The sequence below is a fragment of the Haliotis rubra genome, unplaced genomic scaffold (genome assembly GCF_003918875.1).
Source record: "Haliotis rubra isolate DU_JTF1 unplaced genomic scaffold, ASM391887v1 Scf1319, whole genome shotgun sequence".
NCBI classification, from domain to species: domain Eukaryota; kingdom Metazoa; phylum Mollusca; class Gastropoda; order Lepetellida; family Haliotidae; genus Haliotis; species Haliotis rubra.
This window is the reverse complement of record NW_025765247.1, coordinates 85,549-110,621: the sequence shown is the minus strand read 5'-3', so window position 1 is coordinate 110,621 and position 25,073 is coordinate 85,549. Positions and strand designations below refer to the sequence as shown.

At 40.7% G+C, this 25,073-nt stretch overlaps 1 protein-coding gene and 2 long non-coding RNA genes across 4 annotated transcripts; 2 read left to right on the top strand and 1 right to left on the bottom strand.

The window, feature by feature from the left end:
- The first annotated feature begins 7 nt into the window (after positions 1–7).
- LOC124267531 lies at positions 8–24,307 on the top strand. The gene is made up of 3 exons (XR_006896058.1): positions 8–17; positions 684–685; positions 24,185–24,307. It is a non-coding gene; the product is annotated as an uncharacterized LOC124267531 (long non-coding RNA).
- LOC124267529 lies at positions 1,374–7,830 on the top strand. Its single transcript, XR_006896056.1, has 3 exons — positions 1,374–1,385; positions 4,707–4,711; positions 7,723–7,830. It is a non-coding gene; the product is annotated as an uncharacterized LOC124267529 (long non-coding RNA).
- On the bottom strand, positions 9,043–23,042 carry LOC124267528 (protein mono-ADP-ribosyltransferase PARP14-like). 2 transcript variants are annotated; one of them, XM_046702455.1, is made up of 12 exons: positions 22,322–23,042; positions 22,167–22,225; positions 18,746–18,807; positions 18,253–18,489; positions 15,630–15,848; positions 15,256–15,328; positions 14,306–14,407; positions 11,713–11,886; positions 11,111–11,293; positions 10,524–10,678; positions 9,955–10,123; positions 9,043–9,342 (listed from the first exon to the last, which is right to left on the bottom strand). In XM_046702455.1, the coding sequence occupies exons 1-12, from the start codon at positions 22,408–22,410 to the stop codon at positions 9,074–9,076; spliced, it is 1,791 nt and encodes a 596-aa protein (XP_046558411.1). In that variant the 5' UTR covers positions 22,411–23,042; the 3' UTR covers positions 9,043–9,073. The 2 variants fall into 2 exon arrangements, with proteins under 2 accessions (XP_046558411.1, XP_046558410.1); XM_046702454.1 differs by having other exon boundaries at positions 22,167–23,041.
- Positions 24,308–25,073: the final 766 nt, after the last annotated feature.

Below are 25,073 nucleotides of genomic sequence, written 5' to 3'. Positions count from 1 at the left end.
CATTACCTTAGAGACTTGTTCAAGTCTAGGTTTGCCCTAGATGTGCAGTGTTTATTTTTCTTTCTATGAAACCCATACGCCGTATTCAATGAGGATCCTGGTTTGGGGTTGAATTCGTCAATACAATACAACAAATGATGGTGGTTTTCCCCATCCGTCTCACTGGAAAATACGTTTTGCTTTTGCTGATAGGACAGATCACGGAAATGTTCAGTTGTCAGCGAAATGTAGCAACCTGACGTCATATTGATATATTTAGTAAACACAATACAAGTTGTTTCCTGGTCACGAAGGGGACATGGGTTGATGTACATAGAGGGTACGTTGACCATGGGCCCCAGGGAAACATGTATTTATATTACCAAAAACCTCAATGTTAATTTTGAACTGTTTGAGTAATAAGGAGAACCAGAGTTAGCCAAATACCTACGACAGACAAGAAAAACAAATTTAGAGTTATCTCCCTTCCATCGATTTGCATTCGTAAAACATCGGTAATTTCCGTATATCTTTATGTGACTCAGTTATTCGAGATAAAGAATTACTAACACGAAGTGTAAAATGAATTTCTACAGTTCGGCATTTCCAGCGGGGTACATACAAAATGAACCGTTACAGCAAACCTTTACCGAAGTAGGCAGTGGGTGTTAGTCGGGATACAATTTAATATAAGGCGGTTCAAGTGGTCAATTCGTCTCAGGTTCGAAATGCACAGCTTTGCCAACACTATGTCACAGGTATGTCAAGTCATCGTTTACCAAACACATCGCTACCAGCGGACTACTTTCACGCACTTCACCAACACCTGGTGTCATCTTACGTTTACCTTACACACCGTTTATTGCAACGGAAACGAGCTACCATCCACTTCACCAACACCTGGTGTCATATTACGTTTGCCCTAACTCGGCGTTTGTTGCGCCGGAAACGAGCTACCATCCACTTCACCAACACCCGGTGTCATATTACGTTTGCCCTGACTCGGCGTTTGTTGCGCCGGAAACGAGCTACCATCCGCTTCACTAACACCCGGTGTCATATTACGTTTGCCCTAACTCGGCGTTGGTTGCGCCGGAAACGAGCTACCATCCACTTCACCAAAACCCGGTGTCCTTGTTCACTCACACCTACACCGGGTGTCATCGTGATTAATCCTATGTATACCGTCGGTGTTACAGTTTCAACATCAGGTCGTAGGTCCTGGTTCGATTCCAAACATGGGTACAACTATTAGGTGTTCCTGTTGAGATATTGCTTCAGCCGTGCAACACGGAGCGCCAGTAAAGCGACAAAATTCACTCTACAATCAAAACGTTCACTAAAAGCAGAGTCCGGTGAACGGTTTCCATCATGTCATAAGTGTGTGTTTAAATATAACTGTTACAGTCATGATAATACCTGTTGTTTCCGAGCAAGAGTCTCTAACGCCCTTTGAAATCGACAGTGAAAGATAAGCCTCGAGTTGACGTCAAGTTTGGAAACTAACCGCACTAGAGGCTGGAGAGTTAACAATTGGAATGTTCATATCCATCATCTGATAAAGTCTTTCAATTCTGCTCTCGGTAAAGTGTTGGCCTGTGTACATCCCATTTCAATGGAAAGACATAATGTATGTCTAGTCGAGCGATTTTTCATTCAGTGGGGTGTGCTCACTCAACTGGACATTTCTATACATGACCTGTCACTTTTCGCACACATGTTTTTCAAGAGACATAAGCTGATACATGTGTATACACCACTAGGGTATGATATCTCCATTGTTTCAACAGGTTGATTTTTTCCATAGCTACACCCAACCTTCACGTGCGGAGGTATCTATATGGAGGTATATTTGTTTTCACCGCTGTATACAAATAAGATGTGTTCTCGTGCAGATACCTCACCTTTCCTCGGCTTCGCCTCGGAATCGTAGGTATCTGCACTCGATATCGGGAATTTTCGAATATTGCTTCTCGGCTACGCCTCGAATCAATGTTCGAAAATTCCCTCTGTAAAATAGCCGTTGGAGGCGACGGATGGAAATTTCGAAATTTAAGGCACGTAAGAAGTAACCTCCTAATAGTAACCCCGGCACGTGTATTGGAAGTGTTCAAACTAATATAGAAATATTCAGCACTTTAATACTGTGGAAAGAGTCCTAACCGCAACACACAACAAATTAGGAAAGAAAACACAATGTTTGAGATTTTATTTATTGTCAGTGTTCACCTCATAACTAAATTGACAACACAGTTCTCGAATCTAAGCTCTGGATATGCGGACCGAGGTACCGCAATAGTTGATGTTTCAGGGGCAGTGTTCCTACCCATCTGGACGGCTTCTTTAGTTACTGTCTCGGTTACTGCAGTCGGCTCAGAATCCTTATCAGAAGAAGCAGGGTCGGTAGTAAGAATAGCACTGACCATACTCTCCTGCTCCCCGCTCGTCCTCGTGTAACTACGGACCCTTATTTTGAAAAATGAGACAATTTATAAAAGTTAAAACTTACCTGTTACACATCTATTACATATTTTACATATATATTTCATATTGAAACATTTAAAAAGACTGCATTATACCTTCACGGTAAATTATTCATTTTTGTACTTTAAAATCGGCTTTTGGAGTTATAAAATATCCAGTATAACATTACCTGTAACACTTTTGTGACAAGTACGCTCCATAATGAGCTGTTCACTTACACCAGCATTGTATAGTCTTGTAGCAGTTGTAGCACGTAGCGAGTGATTGGTTTTATAACCTTGAATACCCGCCCTGGCACACATCTCGGGAACAATCTTCTGCAGCGTGTTATGTCCTAAGGGCTGCCTACTGTACCTGAAAATACGCATTTTAGTAACATTAGCAAAATACTGGAAGAAATGACAGAAGTTTCCAATCACAGACATTTGTTCAGGAAATACCAACTCGGGCGAAAGTTTAACAATGGGACATCACATGACTTGATCGATTCAGACGTTACTTTCTCTGGTAATTTTGTTTAACACACCCGACTGTCAATTAAAATATTTCTCTTAATTAGTTACTTAAATTATATATATGCAAATCATAATTAGATCATTACTACTAAATTAATAGGTACGAATTCGAAAGTACTATTTTGTAATAAAATTTAATACTAGTACTTAAACCAAAACAGTATAGAATAGTACTGGGCAACATTACTTCCTAAATCATAATTAATAACAGTAAGTGATAATCTTTAAATGTATATGTTAGATTATATTTGAAAGGTTTTTACCAGCATTTGTCTGTGGGCGACTGCAAAACCTGGATCGAGATAAAAGGCATCATCATGGTCGCCGGTAGGGCAGAGGGAGAGGTACTCGTTATAGAGCCTTACGTGACATCTCTCTGGATTCAAACTCGGGTAGTGTTTGACTTCTTTCGGGTTGAGTTTCCTATGTTTTAGCCCATCTTGTACAGTTTTGGAATAGTCTTCTCGATAAAACAAATATTCTCGCCCAGTGTTATCTTTACTGAGAGAAATCTGCGAGTTCACATATTTCAGTTTCCTGTGCGCCTGACCACTACGTAAGCTGAAATTCTTTCCATTCAAATACAGAATTGTATGCAAAAGTACCCTTGGATTGTGATCTCCTAATTGTTTTGACTTCCACAATGAAAAATGTTCTGTGAATGGTTCGGCTTTTTTAACTTCCTGACCCAGACCCTGACGTGTTAATCATTTTATTTCCCCATCAAGCACCTGGCCAAACTCTTCGAAGGCTTCATTTTGTAGAAAATGCACATTTCTCTTGGTTTGTAGTTTAATGTGAGACTGGATCCCTATTACTAATTGCAGCAGTGTTTTTGGTGGATAAGGCTCCCCGTTTTGCTTCCGAACCTCAACGACAAATTTAGACATGAAATACCCCAGTTCTTGTTCTGACATGCTTTCTAATGTGCAGGTTAACTTTCTGTGTGAACTTCGGCGATTGTTCATAGCTATAGCCTATGCTTGAAAAGTGTTAACAGCAAATTTGCCTCGGCGTTGAGTGTTTGTAGATATAGCTTCCAATGTACGATTTAAAACTTCATCATAATTCGCTTCAACAAAACGCTCACCTGTTGCAGTTTTTTCTATACCAAGCTGGGACTCTATGACTTGGGACGCATGAACTAATTCTTCATCAGACTCGTCAGAAAGCATGATCCTACTATAGTCCGTTTGGCTCAAAAGCGGACCGATGAATTGCAATCTAACTCGAAAACTAATAAACATAAAATACTCAATGAAAAGCTGATCATAATCAAAACATCATACCCACTCTGTGAGGTTTTTGCAGAAGTTTTGTCCGAGAACGGATGGAGACGGCACAGCACAGGTTAATGAATAAATAACTTTGTCTGTGAACGTGCTTCTCGAACACCTGGCTGTCCCTTTCTCTGCACTCCTCCCTCGTAACAAACAGTGAACTGTGTCAATATTTTAATGATAGTTTGTTAAACAACTTTATTATTTTTAGGACAAACATTCTGCAAAAACCTCACAGAGTGGGTATGATGTTTTGATTATGATCAGCGTTGAGTATGTTATGTTTATTAGTTTTCGAGTTAGATTGCAATTCATCGGTCCGCTTTTGAGCCAAACGGACTGTTTTGTAGTAATGTTTGCCAACGACTGTCACCAAGTGCACACACAACTGCATTGATATGCTCGGAAACAGCGTGCACATTCTCGTTAGAGATCATGGCATGAACAGGTAGCGTTTTGACGAATGTTCGCAATCACGAGCACACAGAGTACATTTAATTGGTTTGGTATCTACCTAGGGGAGATATATGGACGATATCATTAGGAAAAGGTAAGTCATCTATCACGCAAGTGAAAAGTGTAGCCCACATGGTGTATGACGGTTAGCGACACACCTCTGCGGGGTGATATGGATTCAATATGGTGGCTGATTAGGGCCATCGCTTTCTCGTCTTAAAATCCGGAGGCGAGAAAGCGATAACACGAGACGGCCCTAATCAGCCACCATAATTCAACGCAATTTTTCAGTAATAACACGACGGGGGACACCATAAATGGGCTTCACACATTGTGCCCATGTGGGGATTCGAACCCGGGTCGTCAGCGTGACGAGCCGACGCTTTAACCATTAGGTTACCCCACCGCCCCCAGTTTTTTTGTGAGTAAGAGGAATATGCAGTAGAAGATATTTTCCCGGGTTTCTTTCATATACATACACATGTACATCTAGGTGTTGCTTCTATTTCAACGACATCGATGCGCATATATACTGATAATACACAGGTAGATAAACAGGTTATTACTTCAACATGTATTATAGTCGTAAATCATTTAGACACACCTGCACGACAAGCTGTGAGACAAACGTAATAAAGAATCCAGTCATAAATCAAACATTGTTGCTCTTGTTATTACATAATTTCATCGGATCATAACCTACGTCCCCTATATTTCCAGCATGTAACACGTGTACATTCTGTTCAAGTCCATGCCTCTCACAAAGTGAAGTACACATGAATGATGACATGTTTCACTTTGTGCAGTCTGCTTTACCCAGTTGATAAGTTGCTCAATAGCTGTGGGTGCAAAGGGGCGGTGGGGTAACCTAGAGCTTAAAGCGTTTGCTCGTGACGCTGAAGACCCGGGTTCGATTCCCCATATCGTTATATTGTGTAAAGCCCATTTCTGGTGTCCGTGGTATTGCTGGAATATTGCTAAAAGCGGCGTACACCGAACTCACTCACTCACTCCTTGCAAACTTGAGTTTTTAGTACATATTGTTTCCTTTGTAGTAGGCAATATCCGAATTACACTATGGATTATTGTGATGTTGAATCTTCGTGGTTAACATGTGGGCTAACTGCATCAGAATAGTTTCAGACTTACAAAACAACAACTAAACAAACATGATTATGGGAAGTAATATACAATGTCAGTGTTGACTATACTCAGAAACAAAATCCGTTTCGGTGTAAAGGGGGATAATAGCTGTGAAAACTGTATAACTGAATTACTGAAAGTCAGTGATGACACCAGGTGTTCCAGAAAAAAGGAATTTACTCACTTGAGTATATACAGGTGTATTCCATCAGGTTCACGTGCACGTATCTTAGAACCGACATCAACTTTTGTGTATTTTGAAAGACGTATTGGAATTCCTGATGTTATGATATGTGCATATTGTGCCTTGATCTCTACATGGTCTAAACTATGAATCCGTTATAACTAATTAAATATTATGACCCTTTCTCAACACCGGCATTGTATTTATGGTTCACCACGTATTCAATGATATTGCAACAATATCATCAAAATTATCAAATCTGGACCAGACAATCCAGTGATCCATATTGCGAACAACGATCGATTCGGGCGAAGTAAAATGACGCCCAATCCACATAGCCTGGCATCCCAATCACAGGGATTCGAATTACTGTTTGGGCAATAACTACATAAAATAATGAGTTTTCTAAAATATTCATTTCCACACCGATTTCATTCAAATTTGAAACATATATTAATCATAACATATATAAACAATATACAATTGCAAAAGTCTAGATTTTTATTTCTAAAAATTATTGTCCAAACAGTGATTCCAACCCCTGTGATCCCAATCCATCTCGTTGCCTCTTACATGTGCATGTGTTTTGTAGGCGGTTAGGGGCCATTTCTAACCTGAGTCCGCATCTACATAGATATAGATTAATGAACACATTTGGATGAAACTTCTGACAAATGACCTCAGTGCTTCCAGCTTATTTACCTCTTTATTGCAGTGTACATTGTATAACCACTAAAGAAAATCTAAATGAATAAATTATTCGGGATAATTACAACAATGTTCAAATAGATATAAGTTTGATGTTAATAAAGTTTGTTTTTAGCAATATTCCAGCTATAGGGCTGCAACCGAGTAAATATTCCAGTCTGGACCAGACAGTCCAAAGATTAACACTATGAGCATCGACCTGCGCAACTTGGAACCGATGAATGTGTCAAACAAGTCAGCGACCCTGACCACCCGATCCCGTTAGTCGCCTCTTACGACAAGCATGGGTTGCTGAAGATCAGTTCTAAGCCGGCTTTTTATTGTTCTTTATCGACGTAAACGTTTGTTCACTATCGAAGCATCACAAAAACCTTTACATGTGTTGCTCCTCTAGAAGTCAACGGATAATGTACATAAGATCTATGACATTGTTGTTGCAGTACCTTCTTATGTGTTTCACGTGGAGGCACAAGTCAGTACTATCCTGATCTGCTGGTATTTGCAAGTAATTCAGTGAGATGAACTACTTTAAATAGACATCGTTTTTAAGAGGCACTGACACCTTAATAACTGGTACAGTAAGATAAACTATTTCAAGTAGATATCGCTATCAACAGGCACTGTCACGTTAATGACTATAACAATCAGATGAACTTCTTCAAATGAACATCACTTTCAACAGGCACTGTCACTTTCGTAACTGGTACAGTAAGATGAACTATTTCAAATAGACATCGCTATCAACAGGCACTGTCACGTTATTGACTATAACAATCAGATGAACTACTTCAAATAAACATCACTTTCAACAGGCACTGTCACTTTCGTAACTGATACAGTAAGATGAACTATTTTAAACAGACATCACTTTCAACAGGCACTGTCACTTTCGTAACTGGTACAGTAAAATGAACTATTTCAAATAGACATCGCTATCAACAGGCACTGTCACGTTAATGACTATAACAATCAGATGAACTATTTCAAATAGACATCGCTATCAACAGGCACTGTCACTTTCGTAACTGCTACAGTAAAATGAACTATTTCAAATAGACATCGCTATCAACAGGCACTGTCACGTTAATGACTATAACAATCAGATGAACTATTTCAAATAGACATCGCTATCAACAGGCACTGTCACTTTCGTAACTGCTACAGTAAAATGAACTATTTCAAATAGACATCGCTATCAACAGGCACTGTCACGTTAATGACTATAACAATCAGATGAACTATTTCAAATAGACATCGCTATCAACAGGCACTGTCACTTTCGTAACTGCTACAGTAAAATGAACTATTTCAAATAGACATCGCTATCAACAGGCACTGTCACGTTAATGACTATAACAATCAGATGAACTATTTCAAATAGACATCGCTATCAACAGGCACTGTCACGTTAATGACTATAACAATCAGATGAACTATTTCAAATAGACATCGCTATCAACAGGCACTGTCACTTTCGTAACTGCTACAGTAAAATGAACTATTTCAAATAGACATCGCTATCAACAGGCACTGTCACGTTAATGACTATAACAATCAGATGAACTATTTCAAATAGACATCGCTATCAACAGGCACTGTCACTTTCGTAACTGCTACAGTAAAATGAACTATTTCAAATAGACATCGCTATCAACAGGCACTGTCACGTTAATGACTATAACAATCAGATGAACTATTTCAAATAGACATCGCTATCAACAGGCACTGTCACTTTCGTAACTGCTACAGTAAAATGAACTATTTCAAATAGACATCGCTATCAACAGGCACTGTCACGTTAATGACTATAACAATCAGATGAACTATTTCAAATAGACATCGCTATCAACAGGCACTGTCACGTTAATGACTATAACAATCAGATGAACTATTTCAAATAGACATCGCTATCAACAGGCACTGTCACTTTCGTAACTGCTACAGTAAAATGAACTATTTCAAATAGACATCTCTATCAACAGGCACTGTCACGTTAATGACTATAACAATCAGATGAACTATTTCAAATAAACATCGCTATCAACAGGCACTGTCACTTTCGTAACTGCTACAGTAAAATGAACTATTTCAAATAGACATCGCTATCAACAGGCACTGTCACTTTCGTAACTGCTACAGTAAGATGAACTATTTCAAATACACATCGCTATCAACAGGCACTGTCAGTGCTTTCCTCACATGAGTAGGCTTGACATGCTGAAGTCTTGGCGCAGGTTTTGCCTGTAGACAAATTGACACGCAGGAATCTTAGAATGTACAAAAACCCGTTGCAGTCATTTACTTTTACACAGGGCAAAGTTATTTCAGTCACCATTGTCACCATGTAGCTGTTTAATTGCAAATAAATACTGTGGATATACATGTGTTTCTCTGAAAATGATATATTGGGATGGAGGTCCATCCATCATGATCATCGCTGGCGCCATCGTCTCGTCCGCTTTAGTGCGTTCACCGGTGATTGCCTGGCATAGGTAGATGTACCTAATGCCGTTCGAGTCTCGATGGCAGTATTTGTCCTGAGTCGCACAACTGACCTCTGTGGCGAAGCACATGCCTTTTCCGTAGATGGTATCTATGAATAATTAATAAAGTTAGTTGATTTGGAAAATGCAATTATGAAAGTCAAATGAAGATGCAGATAGGGTAGTATATTTCGTTAAATAATTTAGGATCAGTCTGTACTTCGAAACATCACAAAGTCACCATTTTTAAAGTGATAATCACGGCATGGTTGAAACGTCACGTTCCGACGTAGATTTTCTAAGACGTTAATGTATGGAAAACTTTGGCCTCGCACTTAATTCACAGTTTGTGGAATCAAAGAGTTCGGTATTGTCACGATGTTGGAAATAATACATCTTGAAATAGGTAATTTTTGGTTTGTTCGATTCATGTAGATTTGAACATTGGAACCTCACGCTAACGAAACGTCAATCGGCCAAAGGATGATGACGTAAATATAATTCGTCAGTTCAAAAGCATACCCAGTTACTGAGTAGAATCGCCTATACCATCTCAAAGAAGCCTCATAGCTTCATGGAGCAACATTTACTTGATGTGACAATGAAGTTTGCTCTTGGAAAACGATCTTTTGTGATAATATCGTATTCAATGCGATAGGTTTTTCTGTATACATGTCAAAACTGTTATAAAGTAACTAAGTTTCAGTTATGTAATATTTTACCATTGTCACCACGATGTGCAATGTCGAAGCCGTGTGTATTGATATCGTCAATATCATCCACGTTGGTGCCACGCCAGAGAAGTCTAACGTTGCTCTCAGGTCTATCGTTCATGGACTGTTTCAGCAGCTGGTACTTCTGGTACCTTTCTCTGTTCTGGATACGGAGTATCTGCAATACAATTGTTCCATCAGCACAACTGAGAACAGATAATTACATTGCTGGATTGCATATGAACACCATAAACAATCAACTTGTTTCAGTATGATTTTAAGGAAGTATTTCAGTAATGTGTAAGGAAGGAACACGGTAATGCAGATCAAAGATATTTCCTTTTTTCGGTGAAATTGATAATAATTATTAAAACACATGCGACAAAACCGTTTCCAAAATCATAAGAGATCTATATTGCCAAGACATAGATGATATTGAGAGCTAATCAGGGACTCGAACCCAGACAGCAGATCCTGGCTCGGCTGGGGACGTAGCACTGTACAGCTGCTTTTTACACATTTATGCCATCCCTGTCCCAACATGTAAATCAGAAGAGAAGAATACATCTAGAACCTACGTCTACAATATCGAACGTGTTTCTGGCACTGCTCCGGAATATCTCCATCAGTTCCTCTGCTTCTGAGCCCGATATGACCCTCGGAGTGGTCACATCACTGTCGTCCATGTTATCCCACACATCCTCTGACCAATCCTTGGACAGGATAGACGGACCTACATGTAAAATAAATGGCTAGCATTATTACAAGATGGTAAAAGAAAAATTCAACTCCAAAACGGTTGAGTGAGTGAGTTTAGTTTTACGCCGCACTCAGCAATATTCCAGCTATATGGCGGCAATCTGTAAATAATCGAGTCTGGACCAGACAATCCAGTGATCAACAGAATGAATATCGATATACGCAACTGGGATACGATGACATGTGTCAACCAAGTCAGTGAGCTTGACCACCCGATTCCGTTAGTCGCCTCTTACGACAAGCATGGGTTACTGAAGACCAATTCTAACCCGGATCTTCACGGAAAACTTCAAAACGAATATAATATAATATAGACTGGATCAGATGATATGATGAAAGCATTATTACCGTGCTCGTGGATTTTAGAAAAATGGTAACCATCGCTAACTAACAGGAAGAGCCATACCCGTTATACAGTATTTTCTGACACCCGCTTGGCTGAGGGTATCCTTGAACAACTGTGCGGCTTCAGACACTGCAGCAGGGTTACTGAGGACAAGTCGCACATCTCGGAGGCATTTAAATTTCTCGTGGTTGTTGATTATTGCCTTGTTGAAAGCCAAGATGAAGGAATCCTCATGTGTGTTACCTTCATGGAAATAACACAACATTCTAAATGTTATTCTCAACATTATAAATCACCTCACTCAGCAATATTCCAGCTATATGGCGGCGGTCTGTAAATAATCCAGTCTGGACCTGACAATCCAGAGATCAACATCATGAGCATCGATCTACGCAATTGGGATACGATGACATGTGTCAACCAAGTCAGCGAGCCTGACCACCAGACCCTATAAGTCGCCTCTTATTACAAGCATGGATTGCTGAAGACCAGTTCTAACCATGGGATTTAGAGTCGAAACACTGAGGTTACATTCTCTCGTATCGTGCCAAAACGTATTGTATCGTTCTCAACTGATTTATAGATAAAGTAAATTTATAAAACGCGAGGACGCATAAACGATTCCTTCTCACCACATACAGGAATGATATCTAATGGCTCACCAGACTGGTATGTTATGGCGAGCGACATTGCTTTGTCTCGGTCAGCTTTACACAGACACTTGCTGATCTGCTTCCACAAGCTGTACTTCACAGGCTGCCGCGGGGTGGTGACGGTCTTTGCTGGAGGTTTGGGCAGAGGCAGTATCATGGCTCCCGTAGCCTTCAAGCTCGACTCTAACGTAAAATTAAAGGAGGTTACTTGTACCCAGATATGTATGAAGTGCAAGCCATGCGGTCAGTAAACTTCCTGAGAGTATTGCTTAAATATACTTGGATTATACAAGGAGATACATATATGTATTTACATAGCACAGCACACATGCAAAAACGAAGTGAAAAGGGGCTTACAGCCAGTTTTAAACCGAGATTAAATATTACGCACATGGAGGGTTTTTTTTCACATTTGATGGTATATTTTTATTTTATGACATATATTTGTCAAAATATGTGGACTTGACAAAGATGAAAACAATACTGTTGACTTGACTGTACAAGATAGAACAAATCGTCACACCTCGCTGGCCTGTGGTAGAAGGTTTTGATAGACGGTACAAATCTCAGGGAGGAAAACATAAATTCGTATTAACCATTGTTGGTTACGGCAGGCTTGAGTGAATTACTTCATGTCTGACTCGGAGAACAATCTAAGTTTTTTTTGGAAGGTAACCTTCTTTCTGGTTCTTTTGGGTTGCTGTTTCTGCATTACTGGATTTATCGCTGGTCCCTTACATTATATTAATACCGAGCCGACTTAGTCTAGTCCTTGTTTAACGTCTTTCAGTTAAACACGGTGCACCGGTATCTGGGCAGACACTCTGCATTTGTAGAACGCTCAGTATCCACCTCAAAATTGCTCAGTGGACAAATTATACGCAAAGCGAAGGCATTATTACTCCGGTTAACCCAAGTTGTCTGTTCTCTTTTACTTTATTCACTCAAGGCTACAATGTAGCATGATGAGGTTTTCAAGAGATATATAATAATTGCATATGGGCGTATACATGGTTAAGTACATACATTGATATCATATACACGAATAATACAATGATGGAGTTTTATCTGAATTTACAGAGCACATGGCGGCAAAAGTCTTATTAAAGTAGATACATTTTTTGTCTGGAATAAATTAATCATATTAAATATTGAGGGCTTTGTAATCAACTTTTTTAGGAATAAATCTTTTTCTTATTTCGTTAAAGTATTGACAAAGTATTAAAAAGTTTTAAAAAGGTAGTGGTACTCATCTCCTATTACATCTAAGGTGCACAATGTACATTTTCTATAATCATAATCGATATTGTACCATCCTCCACTTTCAACAGGAAGACGATGATTTGACAGTTTAAAATGTAACAAATTGAATATATATTTTTCAGGTAAGTGTTGTAAATAAAAATCAGTATCAGTGTTGTTTTTTACAACCTCATAAAACCTACCCTTTGATGATGCTTCTATATCTGAATGCCATTTTTGTATGAAAAGATCTATAAAGCTATTCTTGACTTTACATTTAATCCAATCCCTATTGACAAATGCATGATTAATCCATACATCATTATTTCCCGTCTTTATTAGTATGTCTTCGATACATGATAGCCATTTGTTATTAGATGTATTATTTGATGAAATATGCAGTAGCATGTTTGCCAGCTTTGAGTATATTCCTGTGATTAATCTCGCCCAGGAGTATATCATTTTAGTATATATAACAATAGAGAGTGGTCTTCGTCCTGTCTATGCATAAATCATATATAATGGTTTACTTTTCCTTGCCCTATATGTAAGTAATTTCCTTAAAAAAGTTAAATGGATATTTTTCGGAATACTTAAGTTTTCAAACTCCCATATTTCACACCCATCTGTGAGGCGCTAGAACGATAGCCAATCATAGCCTCATCACATCGGGTACCACTCAGTACTTGGTGAACAGTGGCAACATATTCACTTTCCTAGGGTGAGACATGTGCCACGTGTGCTTGGTTGTGGGGCAGGATAGTCCCAGAAACTCTCAAGAGTCTGACTGTCTAACACGATCAACCATCCAAGGACTCGTGACCAACCTTGCTCAAGTTTAACTTATTGGTGACCTTGGATCAGTGCACAGGACCACACACCAAAACAAACCATTCACCACCTCCTGCAGTGTTTATACAAGGATACAAATGTATGTTGTCATTATTAATATAAAGAGTGAGTGAGTGAGTTGAGTTTTACGCAGCCTTCAGCGATATTCCGGCGGCGGTCTTTAAATAATCAAGTCTGGACCAGACAATCCAGTGATCAACAGCATGAGCATCGATCTGCGCAATTTGGAACCGATGACATGTGTCAACCAAGTCAGCGAGCCTGACCACCCGATCCCGTTAGTTGCCTCTTAAAAGCATAGTCGCCTTTTGTGGCAAGCATGGGTTGCTGAAGACCTATTCTACCCCGTATCTTCACGGGTCTGTTAATATAAAGAAGCTTATCATATGATGGTAATGAATAATCCTAAATGTACCATTTGCATATTTATTTGTCTATAATGGTCTTGTCCATGGTAATTCAGTGGTCAGTGGACATCGACCCTTGAGGGTGGGGTGGTGTTACTCACCTGATGCCTCCATGATGTCTGTGGGGACAACAATGGCGTCGACGCACTCACTGAGGATGTTCCCGTGCTTCACTTCCAGCTGCACGTTGCCGTGGAAGAACTCTGAAACACAGAGACATAACGTAAATAGGATTGACCTTGAAACACTGGGCATTCTGGCCCAAAAGGGACGCTGAGATAACAAGGATTCTGAAACAAGGGCTTCTGAGACATGGAGGGTCTGAAACGTGGTTTTCTGCAACACAGCATCTCTAAAACATTGAATCTCTGAAACACGAAGACTTTGAAACATGGGGAACTGAAAAGTGGGATTCTGAAACTTACAGACTGTGAATCAATGGATTCTGAAGCAAAGAGACTGTGAATCAATGAATGCTGGAACACAAAGACTGTGAATTAATGAATGCTGGAACACAGATTGTGAATCAATGAATGCTGGAACACAGAGACTGTGAATCAATAAATGCTGGAACACAGAGACTGTGAATTAATAAATGCTGGAACACAGAGACTGTGAATCAATGCATTCTTGAACACAGAGACTGTGAATCGATTAATTCTGGGACACAGAGACTGTGAATCAATGTATTCAGAAACATGGAAGCTCTGAAACAGGGGTCTCTGGAACAAAAGCCGGCGTGTTCTGAAAACAAAGGGTTTAAAAACAAAGGAATTGATCCTGCGCACGTACAATGGGGGAAAGTCTTAATTCGAAGCTTTGACATTCGGCTGAAGCTCCACAATCTAATCTCTGACTTATTGTTGAATGAACCTATGTCTTGGTATGGTAATTACATCTCTGCCTCATAGATGAGACTCACGCCAAACCAATGACACTGGGCTAAGTTCAAAGGCAACGGATAAGACAGAGATAATATTACAACCAATACCGTCATCCAACAAATTTGAAGGTGAGTAATAGTGAACTGTACTGTTATGAAGAAACTTACCCGTCATCTGCTCTTGTTTTAGGGTTGTAGATCGTCTGTATCGAACATCTCCGTCAAACGTGTCTTGAAATACCTTTTTACGCCGATGAAAAAGGTGTATATATATTTTCTGTTGTATTTTGTTTATTTACCTGTTACCACACAAGCAATTAACATGTCATTTTCTGACGGTAAATGGTGCTGAATATTTCATGTAATTTCAAAAGTAAGGTTCAATCAGTTTTAGAATAACAATTCATGTCTGTATTAATGAATAATAATAACGGAGTATAGTCCACTGTATGCAGGTATAATTAACAATAGTCGCAAGGAAAGCATGTTATCCAGATGAACGTGGTTTTATTGTACAGAACAATTAAATATACACGACTTACCTTAAGTATATTTGTATCTTTATGAAAGATGACGACCATGATTTCTTTGAGAGAAGTCGGGTTTTGTTGTATGTATTCCCAAATGGTTTCTCTGAAGACATCTGCCACTGTGTGAGGCGGATAGTTCCTGACTCCAGTTCCAAGAGCTGGGAATGCTATGGTGCTGCGTCCTGCTTGAGATGCTTTCTGGAGACACTGATGTATTGTGCGACGTAACACCTGTACCCAGGAGTGAGTGAGTGTAGTTTTACGCTGCATTTAGCAATATTCAAGCAATATCACGGCGGGGGACACCGGAAATGGGCTTCACACATTGTAACCATGAGGAGAATCGAACCCGAGTCTTCAGCGTGACGAAATAACGCTTTAACCACTAGGCTACGCCACTGCCCCCTATACACAGGGACATTATACACATGAACAATGATGTGGTAATCATAGGACAATTAACGCATTACCTTAAGGCGGGGTGACTTCAGGGAAGTACATCTCAATGCCACAGGTATAATCGACACCTTGACAAATCACATGGCAAGGATAAATCACAGTGTGGGTTTAGTACAGGGCATTTTGCTCATTAACACGGGTGTGAGCCACAGGACACCTGACACATTACCACTGGTTTTAGCCACAGGGACACATGACACATTACCACTGGTGTTAGCCACAGGACACATGACACATTACCACTGGTGTTAGCCACAGGAAACATGACACATTACCACTGGTGTTAGCCACAGGACACATGACACATTACCACTGGTGTTAGCCACAGGGACACATGACACATTATCACTGGTGTTAGCCACAGGAAACATGACACATTACCACTAGTGTTAGCCACAGGAAACATGACACATTACCACTGGTGTTAGCCACAGGACACATGACACATTACCACTAGTGTTAGCCACAGGACACAGGAAACATTACCACTGGTGTTAGCCACAGGACACAGGACACATTACCACTAGTGTTAGTCACAGGACACATGAAACATTACCACTAGTGTTAGCCACAGGGACACATGAAACATTACCACTAGCGTTAGCCACAGGAAACATGACACATTACCACTGGTGTTAGCCACAGGACACTAGACACATTACCACTGGTGTTAGCCACAGGACACATGACACATTACCACTGGTGTTAGCCACAGGACACTAGACACATTACCACTGGTGTTAGCCACAGGACACATGACACATTACCACTAGTGCTAGCCACAGGACACAAGATACACTACGACAGGTGTTAGCCACATGGACACAGGACACATTGCAACTAATGTTAGCCACAGGACACATGAAACATTACCATTAGTGTTAGCCACAGGGCACATGATACACTACGACTGGTGTTAGCCACAGGGACACATGGGATATTACCACTGATGTGAGCCACAGGGACACATGACACACTACGACAGGTGTTAGCCACAGCGACACATGACACATGGCAACTGATGTTAGCCACAGGACACATGACACATTACAACTGGTGTTAGCCACAGGACACATGACACATTACCACTAGTGTTAGCCACAGGAAACATGACACATTACCACTAGTGTTAGCCAAACCATCACATGACACACTACGACAGGTGTTAGCCACAGGGACACATGGCACATTACCACTGATGTTAGCCACAGGACACATGAAACATTACGACTGGTGTTAGCCACAGGAAACATGACACATTACCGCTGGTGTTAGCCACAGGACACATGAAACATTACCACTAGTGTTAGCCACAGCGAGACATGACACACTACGACAGGTGTTAGCCACAGGGACACATGGCACATTACCATGGGTGTTAGCCACAGGGACACATGGCACATTACCATGGATGTTAGCCACAGGACACATGAAACATTACCACTAGTGTTAGCCACAGGACACATCACACATTACGACTGGTGTTAGCCACAGGCACACATCACACAGCTGTGCTAATGACAGGACACATGACACATTACCACTGACGTTACAGAAACAGATTTGACCGTTTGTATCGCAAAAGATGAAATTGATACAAAGCTGTACAAAAGCTGTACAATTACGACAGGTGTATGGCACAGGGACACATGTCACATTACGACTGGTGTTAGCCACAGGGACACATGACGCACTACGACAGGTGTTTGCCACAGAGACACATGTCACATTACCACTGGTGTTAGCCACAGGGACACATGTCACATTACGACTGGTGTTAGCCACAGAGACACATGGCACACTACGACTGGTGTTAGCCACAGGGACACATGACGCACTACGACAGGTGTTAGCCACAGGGACACATGGCACATTACCATGGATGTTAGCCACAGGACACATGAAACATTACCACTAGTGTTAGCCACAGGGGCACGTGTCACATTACGACTGGTGTTAGCCACAGGGACACATGACACACTACGACAGGCGTTAGCCACAGGACACATGACACACTACAACTGGTGTTAGCCACAGGCACACACCACACAGCTGTGCTAATGACAGGACACATGACACATTACCACTGATGTTACAGAAACAAATTTGACAGTTTGTATCGCAGAAGATGAGATTGATATACAAAGCTGTACAAAAGCTGCGTCGTTGACGTTACCTCTTCATGGCGCTGTTGCGGTTTATAAATTGGAAGACAACAGTGATGCAACTCCTTGCAGCGGAGTTTGCCAACATACGTTCGTATCTGCACCACGTCACCATTCTTCATACCCCGGGGAAAGAGCTCCTTACACTGCATCTGTACAATAGCACCGCCTACACTGACAATAGCCCTGGACATGGCCGATGTTGACAGGTCGAGCTCTGTGTTTGTAGAGTTGACAATCACATCCGCCTGGTGATGAAGAATAACTCACTGGTTATGCATGGTTTATATTATGTGTTAGCGATAATACACCAATACACGTCACATTCAAAACAAACTCTGAATGACCCAAGACATTAAATAGTGAGTGAGTGAGGTTAGTTTTTCGTCGTACTCAGCAATATTCCAGCAAGACATTAATTATATGATGTAGTGGTATATAAAGAGATGTGATAAACAGAGCAATATTTGTGAAATTACCAATTGTCAGATTCAACCCTCATACCTTTACTATTGCCAAATTTCCTACTTTAAGAGTGATCCCGATCTCAGCGAAAGTACCACGTTCTGGAACAAAGCAAAACAGAATGAAACGATATTATAAGATGAGAAATTTTAATCTCTCAATTATGAGGCAGTGTTTTAAACATTATACCCCAGTGCAAAACAATACCCCATCTTGACCATCCCCATATCCTTTTGGTACAGAGGGGAAAATAGCTGTTAAAATGGTGTGAATTGACAAAACAAAGTCAGTGATGACACCAGGTGTCCTGCCCTACCGGTATCATCCGCCATTCGAAGACTGTATATCCAAGTAGTGAGTCGTAAAGTAACTTGTCATGCCGCTCTCATGTGGCCTGGCTTGTACTGTCACTCTCATGTAACCTCACTTGTAATACCACTCTCATGTAACCTGACTTGTAATACCACTCTCATGTAACCCGACTTGTAATGCCACTCTCATGTAACTCTTAATGCCACTCTCATGTAACCTGACTTGTAATGTCATTCCCATATAACTTGACTTGTAATACCACTCTCATATAACCTGACTTGTAATGCCACTCTCATGTAACCTGACTTGTAATGTCATTCCCATATAACTTGACTTGTAATACCACTCTCATATAACCTGACTTGTAATGTCACTCTCATGTAAACTGACTTGTACTGTCACTCTCATGTAACCTGACTTGTAATACCACCCTCATGTAATCTGACTTGTAATGCCACTCTCATGTAACTCGTAATGCCGCTCTCATGTAACTTGACTTGTAATGTCATTCCCATATAACCTGACTTGTAATGCCGCTCTCGTGTAACTCGTAATGCCACTCTCATGTAACCTGACTTGTAATGTCCCTCTCATGTAGCCTGACTTTAATGCCACTCTCATGTAACCTGACTTGTAATGTCACTCTCATGTAACCTGACTTGTAATGCCCCTCTCATGTAACCTGACTTGTAATGTCCCTCTCATGTAACCTGACTCTCATGTAATGACTTGTAATCTCTCATGTAACCTGACTTGTAATGTCACTCTCATGTAACCTGACTCGTAATGCCACTCTCATGTAACCTGACTTGTAATGTCCCTCTCATGTAACCTGACTTGTAATGTCACTCTCATGAAACCTGACTTGTAATGTCACTCTCATGTAACCTGACTTGTAATGCCACTCTCATGTAACCTGACTTGTACTGTCACTCTCATGTAACCTGGCTTGTAATGCCACTCTCATGTAACCTGACTTGTAATGTCCCTCTCATGTAACCTGACTTGTAATGCCACTCTCATGTAACTCTTAATGCCAATCTCATGTAACCTGACTTGTAATGTCATTCCCATATAACCTGACTTGTAATACCACTCTCATGTAACCTGGCTTGTAATGCCACTCTCATGTAACCTGACTTGTAATGTCCCTCTCATGTAACCTGACTTGTAATGCCACTCTCATGTAACTCGTAATGCCACTCTCATGTAACCTGACTTGTAATGTCCCTCTCATGTAACCTGACTTGTACTGTCACTCTCATGTAGCCTGACTTGTAATGTCACTCTCATGTAACCTGACTTGTAATGCCCTCTCTCATGTAACCTGACTTGTAATGTCACTCTCATGTAACCTGACTTGTAGTGCCACTCTCATGTAACTGGTAATGCCGCGCTCATGTAACCTGACTTGTACTGTCACTCCCATGTAACCTGACTTGTAATGTCACTCTCATGAAACCTGACTTGTAATGTCACTCTCATGTAACCTGACTTGTAATGCCACTCTCATGTAACCTGACTTGTACTGTCACTCTCATGTAACCTGGCTTGTAATGCCACTCTCATGTAACCTGACTTGTAATGTCCCTCTCATGTAACCTGACTTGTAATGCCACTCTCATGTAACTCTTAATGCCAATCTCATGTAACCTGACTTGTAATGTCATTCCCATATAACCTGACTTGTAATACCACTCTCATGTAACCTGGCTTGTCACGCCACTCTCATGTAACCTGACTTGTAATGTCCCTCTCATGTAACCTGACTTGTAATGCCACTCTCATGTAACCTGACTTGTAGCGCCACTCTCATGTAACTGGTAATGCCGCTCTCATGTAACCTGACTTGTAATGTCCCTCTCATGTAACCTGACTTGTAATGCCACTCTCATGTAACCTGACTTGTAGTGCCACTCTCATGTAACTGGTAATGCCGCTTGTAATCTCATGTAACCTGACTTGTAATGTCACTCTCATGTAACCTGACTTGTAGTGCCACTCTCATGTAACTCTTAATGCCAATCTCATGTAACCTGACTTGTAATGTCATTCCCATATAACCTGACTTGTAATACCACTCTCATGTAACCTGGCTTGTAATGCCACTCTCATGTAACCTGACTTGTAATGTCCCTCTCATGTAACCTGACTTGTAATGCCACTCTCATGTAACTCGTAATGCCACTCTCATGTAACCTGACTTGTACTGTCCCTCTCATGTAACCTGACTCGTAATGCCACTCTCATGTAACCTGACTCGTAATGCCACTCTCATGTAACCTGACTTGTAGTGCAGCTCTCATGTAACTGGTAATGCCGCTCTCAAGTAACCTGTAATGCCACCCTCGTGTAAAACAGCTATTGTTCATGCAATATGTTACAATTTCTGATTACGCTGCAACTTCTCTTGTTGATATGATGGTGAACACAACAATGGATTTATGTGTTCCGGGGAAAGCATCGAACGCTACATAAAAACTCCAAGACTTAAAGTTTCACGTGACCTATGTACGTCACAGTGCAATAACAGCATTATTTATATGAACATCTGTCAACAATGACAACTTTCGATTAAACGTGGAGGAACGTCGAGAAGTACGATCGGCGCTTTTATCCTGTGAAGTATTCAGCATATTGTGGATGTTAATCCTGTGGCAAGGATTTACACTTAGTCTTTATACTGATAGGAAACATGTTTGAATGCAGCGAAACGAAGGCCGGTAATACCCACATCCTACCTGCCGTTGAAATGAAAACCTTCTTATTGAAAGTCCCTCTCATAAAGTTAACACTGGCATGCCCATGGCCCTATTCAGAATACAGTCTCAGCACTCGGTCTACTGATAATCATGTACTGTAGCACAGACATACTACATCACTGAGTTGTGATAGAGTTTTGAAACGGACCCCGGTTATATATTACCGTGCCATAAGAATGACTCAAACAGCTATTCATCTACTCTTTTCAAGTCGGGATCCAAAATATTCACATTCATAAAGGACACAACACGTCGTCGGGGACACCGCTGACAACTCCACCTTGAATGTTTGTTTATAATGCATATATTGCCATCTTTCGGCACCAACACAGATAATTAAAGGCCACTTGTCTGAGACAAAAATATACAAACATGTTTTAACTTACTGTGTTCAGTGCCATCCTTCCTTACGTTCACATATGACGCTTCGCTGTCCGAAAGCGACCAGTGAACCCCCTCCTGGGTTGTCATCCTTTGCTGGTCAGTATCTGACCCATCCTTCCTTACGTTCACATATGACGCTTCGCTGTCCGAAAGTGACCAGTGAACCCCCTCCTGGGTTGTCATCCTTTGCTGGTCAGTATCTGACCCACTGATATTTCCAGTTATCGGATTCATTTTCACGACCATGCAATTTCAGCTTCACAAAATAAAACCTTGTTACGTAGATGAGTCACAAACAGCCGACCTCAGTAACCTGAATAAGGAATCCACTTGTTCAGCCGTTGTTAATGTACAAAGCAAACGAAACTTCAGTGTGTTTATGTTATGGAAAATCCGCCACTCTTAATCCATTGCCATTGTAAATAACTATTAGACCTTGACATGAAGCATATTATTTGCACGACAAGCTATCGCAAATAGCTTTTCCAACCTTTTATTTGCCATGTCATTAGGAGCAACAGTTCGTTCAAAAATGCACTAGCTTGTCTTCAAACAGGCACAGATACTTCTTCTTCTGTGGGAATTATACAGCAGATTTGCACCATACCACTTAAACAGTACGGCGCCATTTCAGAGACAAGGTAACATCGGCTACGACGGTGTTGTTAATTGGTATGATTCCAGCGTCTCATTATATACCCACAAACCGGTATGTTCAGTTAAAACATGTACACAATATCAAACGACAACGGGTATAATAAGGAAATCTTTTGTATCGGTTCTATAAATACATACACCGCACATCTACGCAGTTAGATTAGTAGGAAATCGCCTACCACACTGAGTCACTGTTTCAAAGAGGACGCACATCAACATACGAATACAAAGCTGGTAACATTTCTAACCCCGTGTATGCTGAACACGGGGAAGTTTGTATGTGCGATGTATTGCTATTCTATCACATTCACACGTCGTTGAATGGGACATTGAGCAACCTCCATACAAACATATTTCTGCCAGGACGTAATGGCATTCAGGCGCAGGTTTTCCCCGTTCACGTTGTTGATCACTGTAAAATTGAATACCTAAGGCTGATTTGCTTATTATAGACCATAGCCAGCAAAGTTCCTGTTGTTTTTTGGCATCATGTATGTAACTGTTCTGTGACAAACACATTTTATACACGAGTGAGTGAGTGAGTATGGTTTTACGCAGCTTTTACGCAGAATAATCGTGTTCGCTCTTTAGTATTAAGGCAGAGATATCGTGAAAGCGAGAATGTCCCTTACGGTATTCCTTACAAATCCATTATCCCTATGTTCCCGGTGTTAGTGAGTAAGTGAGTTTAGTTTTACGCCGCTTTTAGCAATATTCCAGCAATATCACAGCGGGGGACACAAGAAATGGGCTTCACACATTGTACCCATGTGGAGAATCGAACCCGGGTCTTCAGCGCGACGAGCTTAACCACTAGGCTACCCCATCGCCCCCAGCGACTAAAGTTATGTCTGGTCTGACATACCCGTTGTGGGGTAATTAATTGTAATGTTTGTGTCTGTACCGGACGTAAACATACCAAAATGAACTCAGTGGAACAAAAATTGTTTTATTGATCACAGTAAACGTTTTATCTGAGACAGATTGGCATCGTTGTCAAATACAAATCGTTCAGACAGAGATCAAATCGTTCAGACAGAGACTCACTTCATAGGTGAGTTTGGTTAAGGCCACTTTAAGCAGAATATCAGTCACATCACTACGTTTTCCTGCTTTCATCAAAGTAATAAACGTCAATGATAACTTCAGGTTTTTCTCGAACTAATACCTTACCCACTTAGATAAGAAAAAACAAAACAATTAAATAGTTTGGCCGCAGTCACGTGACAAAAGTGGACTGACTTGGACTGGTTGTTAACTACAGTGGTCGGTCCGACTAAGATCCCTCGATTATATCCCCGGTAATGACACCAATACTCCCGACAACAATGACCAATTGTTTTGCAACTGAAATAATGTTCAGAACCAAATTCCCTCACACTAGTTCCGACAGATCAACTAACCATTGTCTGAATAGGAGCAATGGACAAGGGTGTGATAAGGACACCTGTATTGGACAACGGATCTATATATGTTACAGCCAATGGTTACAATCAGGCAATGTGTACAATGACTGAAATAACCAGTCATTGTGTACATTGTCTAAAATATCCAGGCATTGTGTACATTGCCTGATTAATTAACCCAAATATTGTACAGATTGACTGATTGTTGAACAGGGATTATCGAGAAGACAAGATTAGCATGGGTTCCGTTCTGTGATCACTGAGGCTTCGTGTAATAAAGTAATGTTTATAGTTTAGATTAATCCAACTTTCCTTAAAGCAAAGGTTTCCCTAGTAATGATGCTTCCTAAGAGCACAGGCTTATACAAGATTAAATCAATCCAACAACATGTTCAGACAAACCGGTGGCGCATTCTGAAAGACATCAACTGAAATCCCGGAGAGGCCTGGCGCTTTACCTGGCTTCATACTGCTGGTGCTGATAACAACTCACCTATACTGATAGCTTGATCTAACTCGCTTTCCATATAAACAGTTCCATCAATCGCTTCAGCTGATATAGAGTTCACAAAATCATCAACAGATTGATAGAATTCAATAAAGTCTTCAAATTCTTACTAGACTTGACATTCATTCTTGTTATCATCATGGAGCCTGCATTTCGTGAGCAGACGACAGCCCGATTCGAAGTCAATCTTGTTGACTAAAGGAGATTACCTTAGTTTGATTGAAGAAGTCAAGGTTTCACTAGGAGCTGAGAAGAGGACGTTCCGGCAGTATTACGTTCTTGGGAGGTATTTTGGTAAACAAGCAGAACTCTGCTTATATCAATACCTCACCAGTACA

Excerpts from the sequence above, each read along its gene's own strand:
- LOC124267528 (XM_046702454.1), bottom strand. The coding sequence starts at position 22,410 with ATGGTCGTGAAAATGAATCCGATAACTGGAAATATCAGTGGGTCAGAT. Across the intron at positions 15,849-18,252 it reads CGCAACAGCGCCATGAAGAG|GTGTTACGTCGCACAATACA; the intron begins GTAACGTCAACG and ends TCCTGGGTACAG. Across the intron at positions 15,329-15,629 it reads AAGATACAAATATACTTAAG|GTATTTCAAGACACGTTTGA; the intron begins GTAAGTCGTGTA and ends CGGCGTAAAAAG.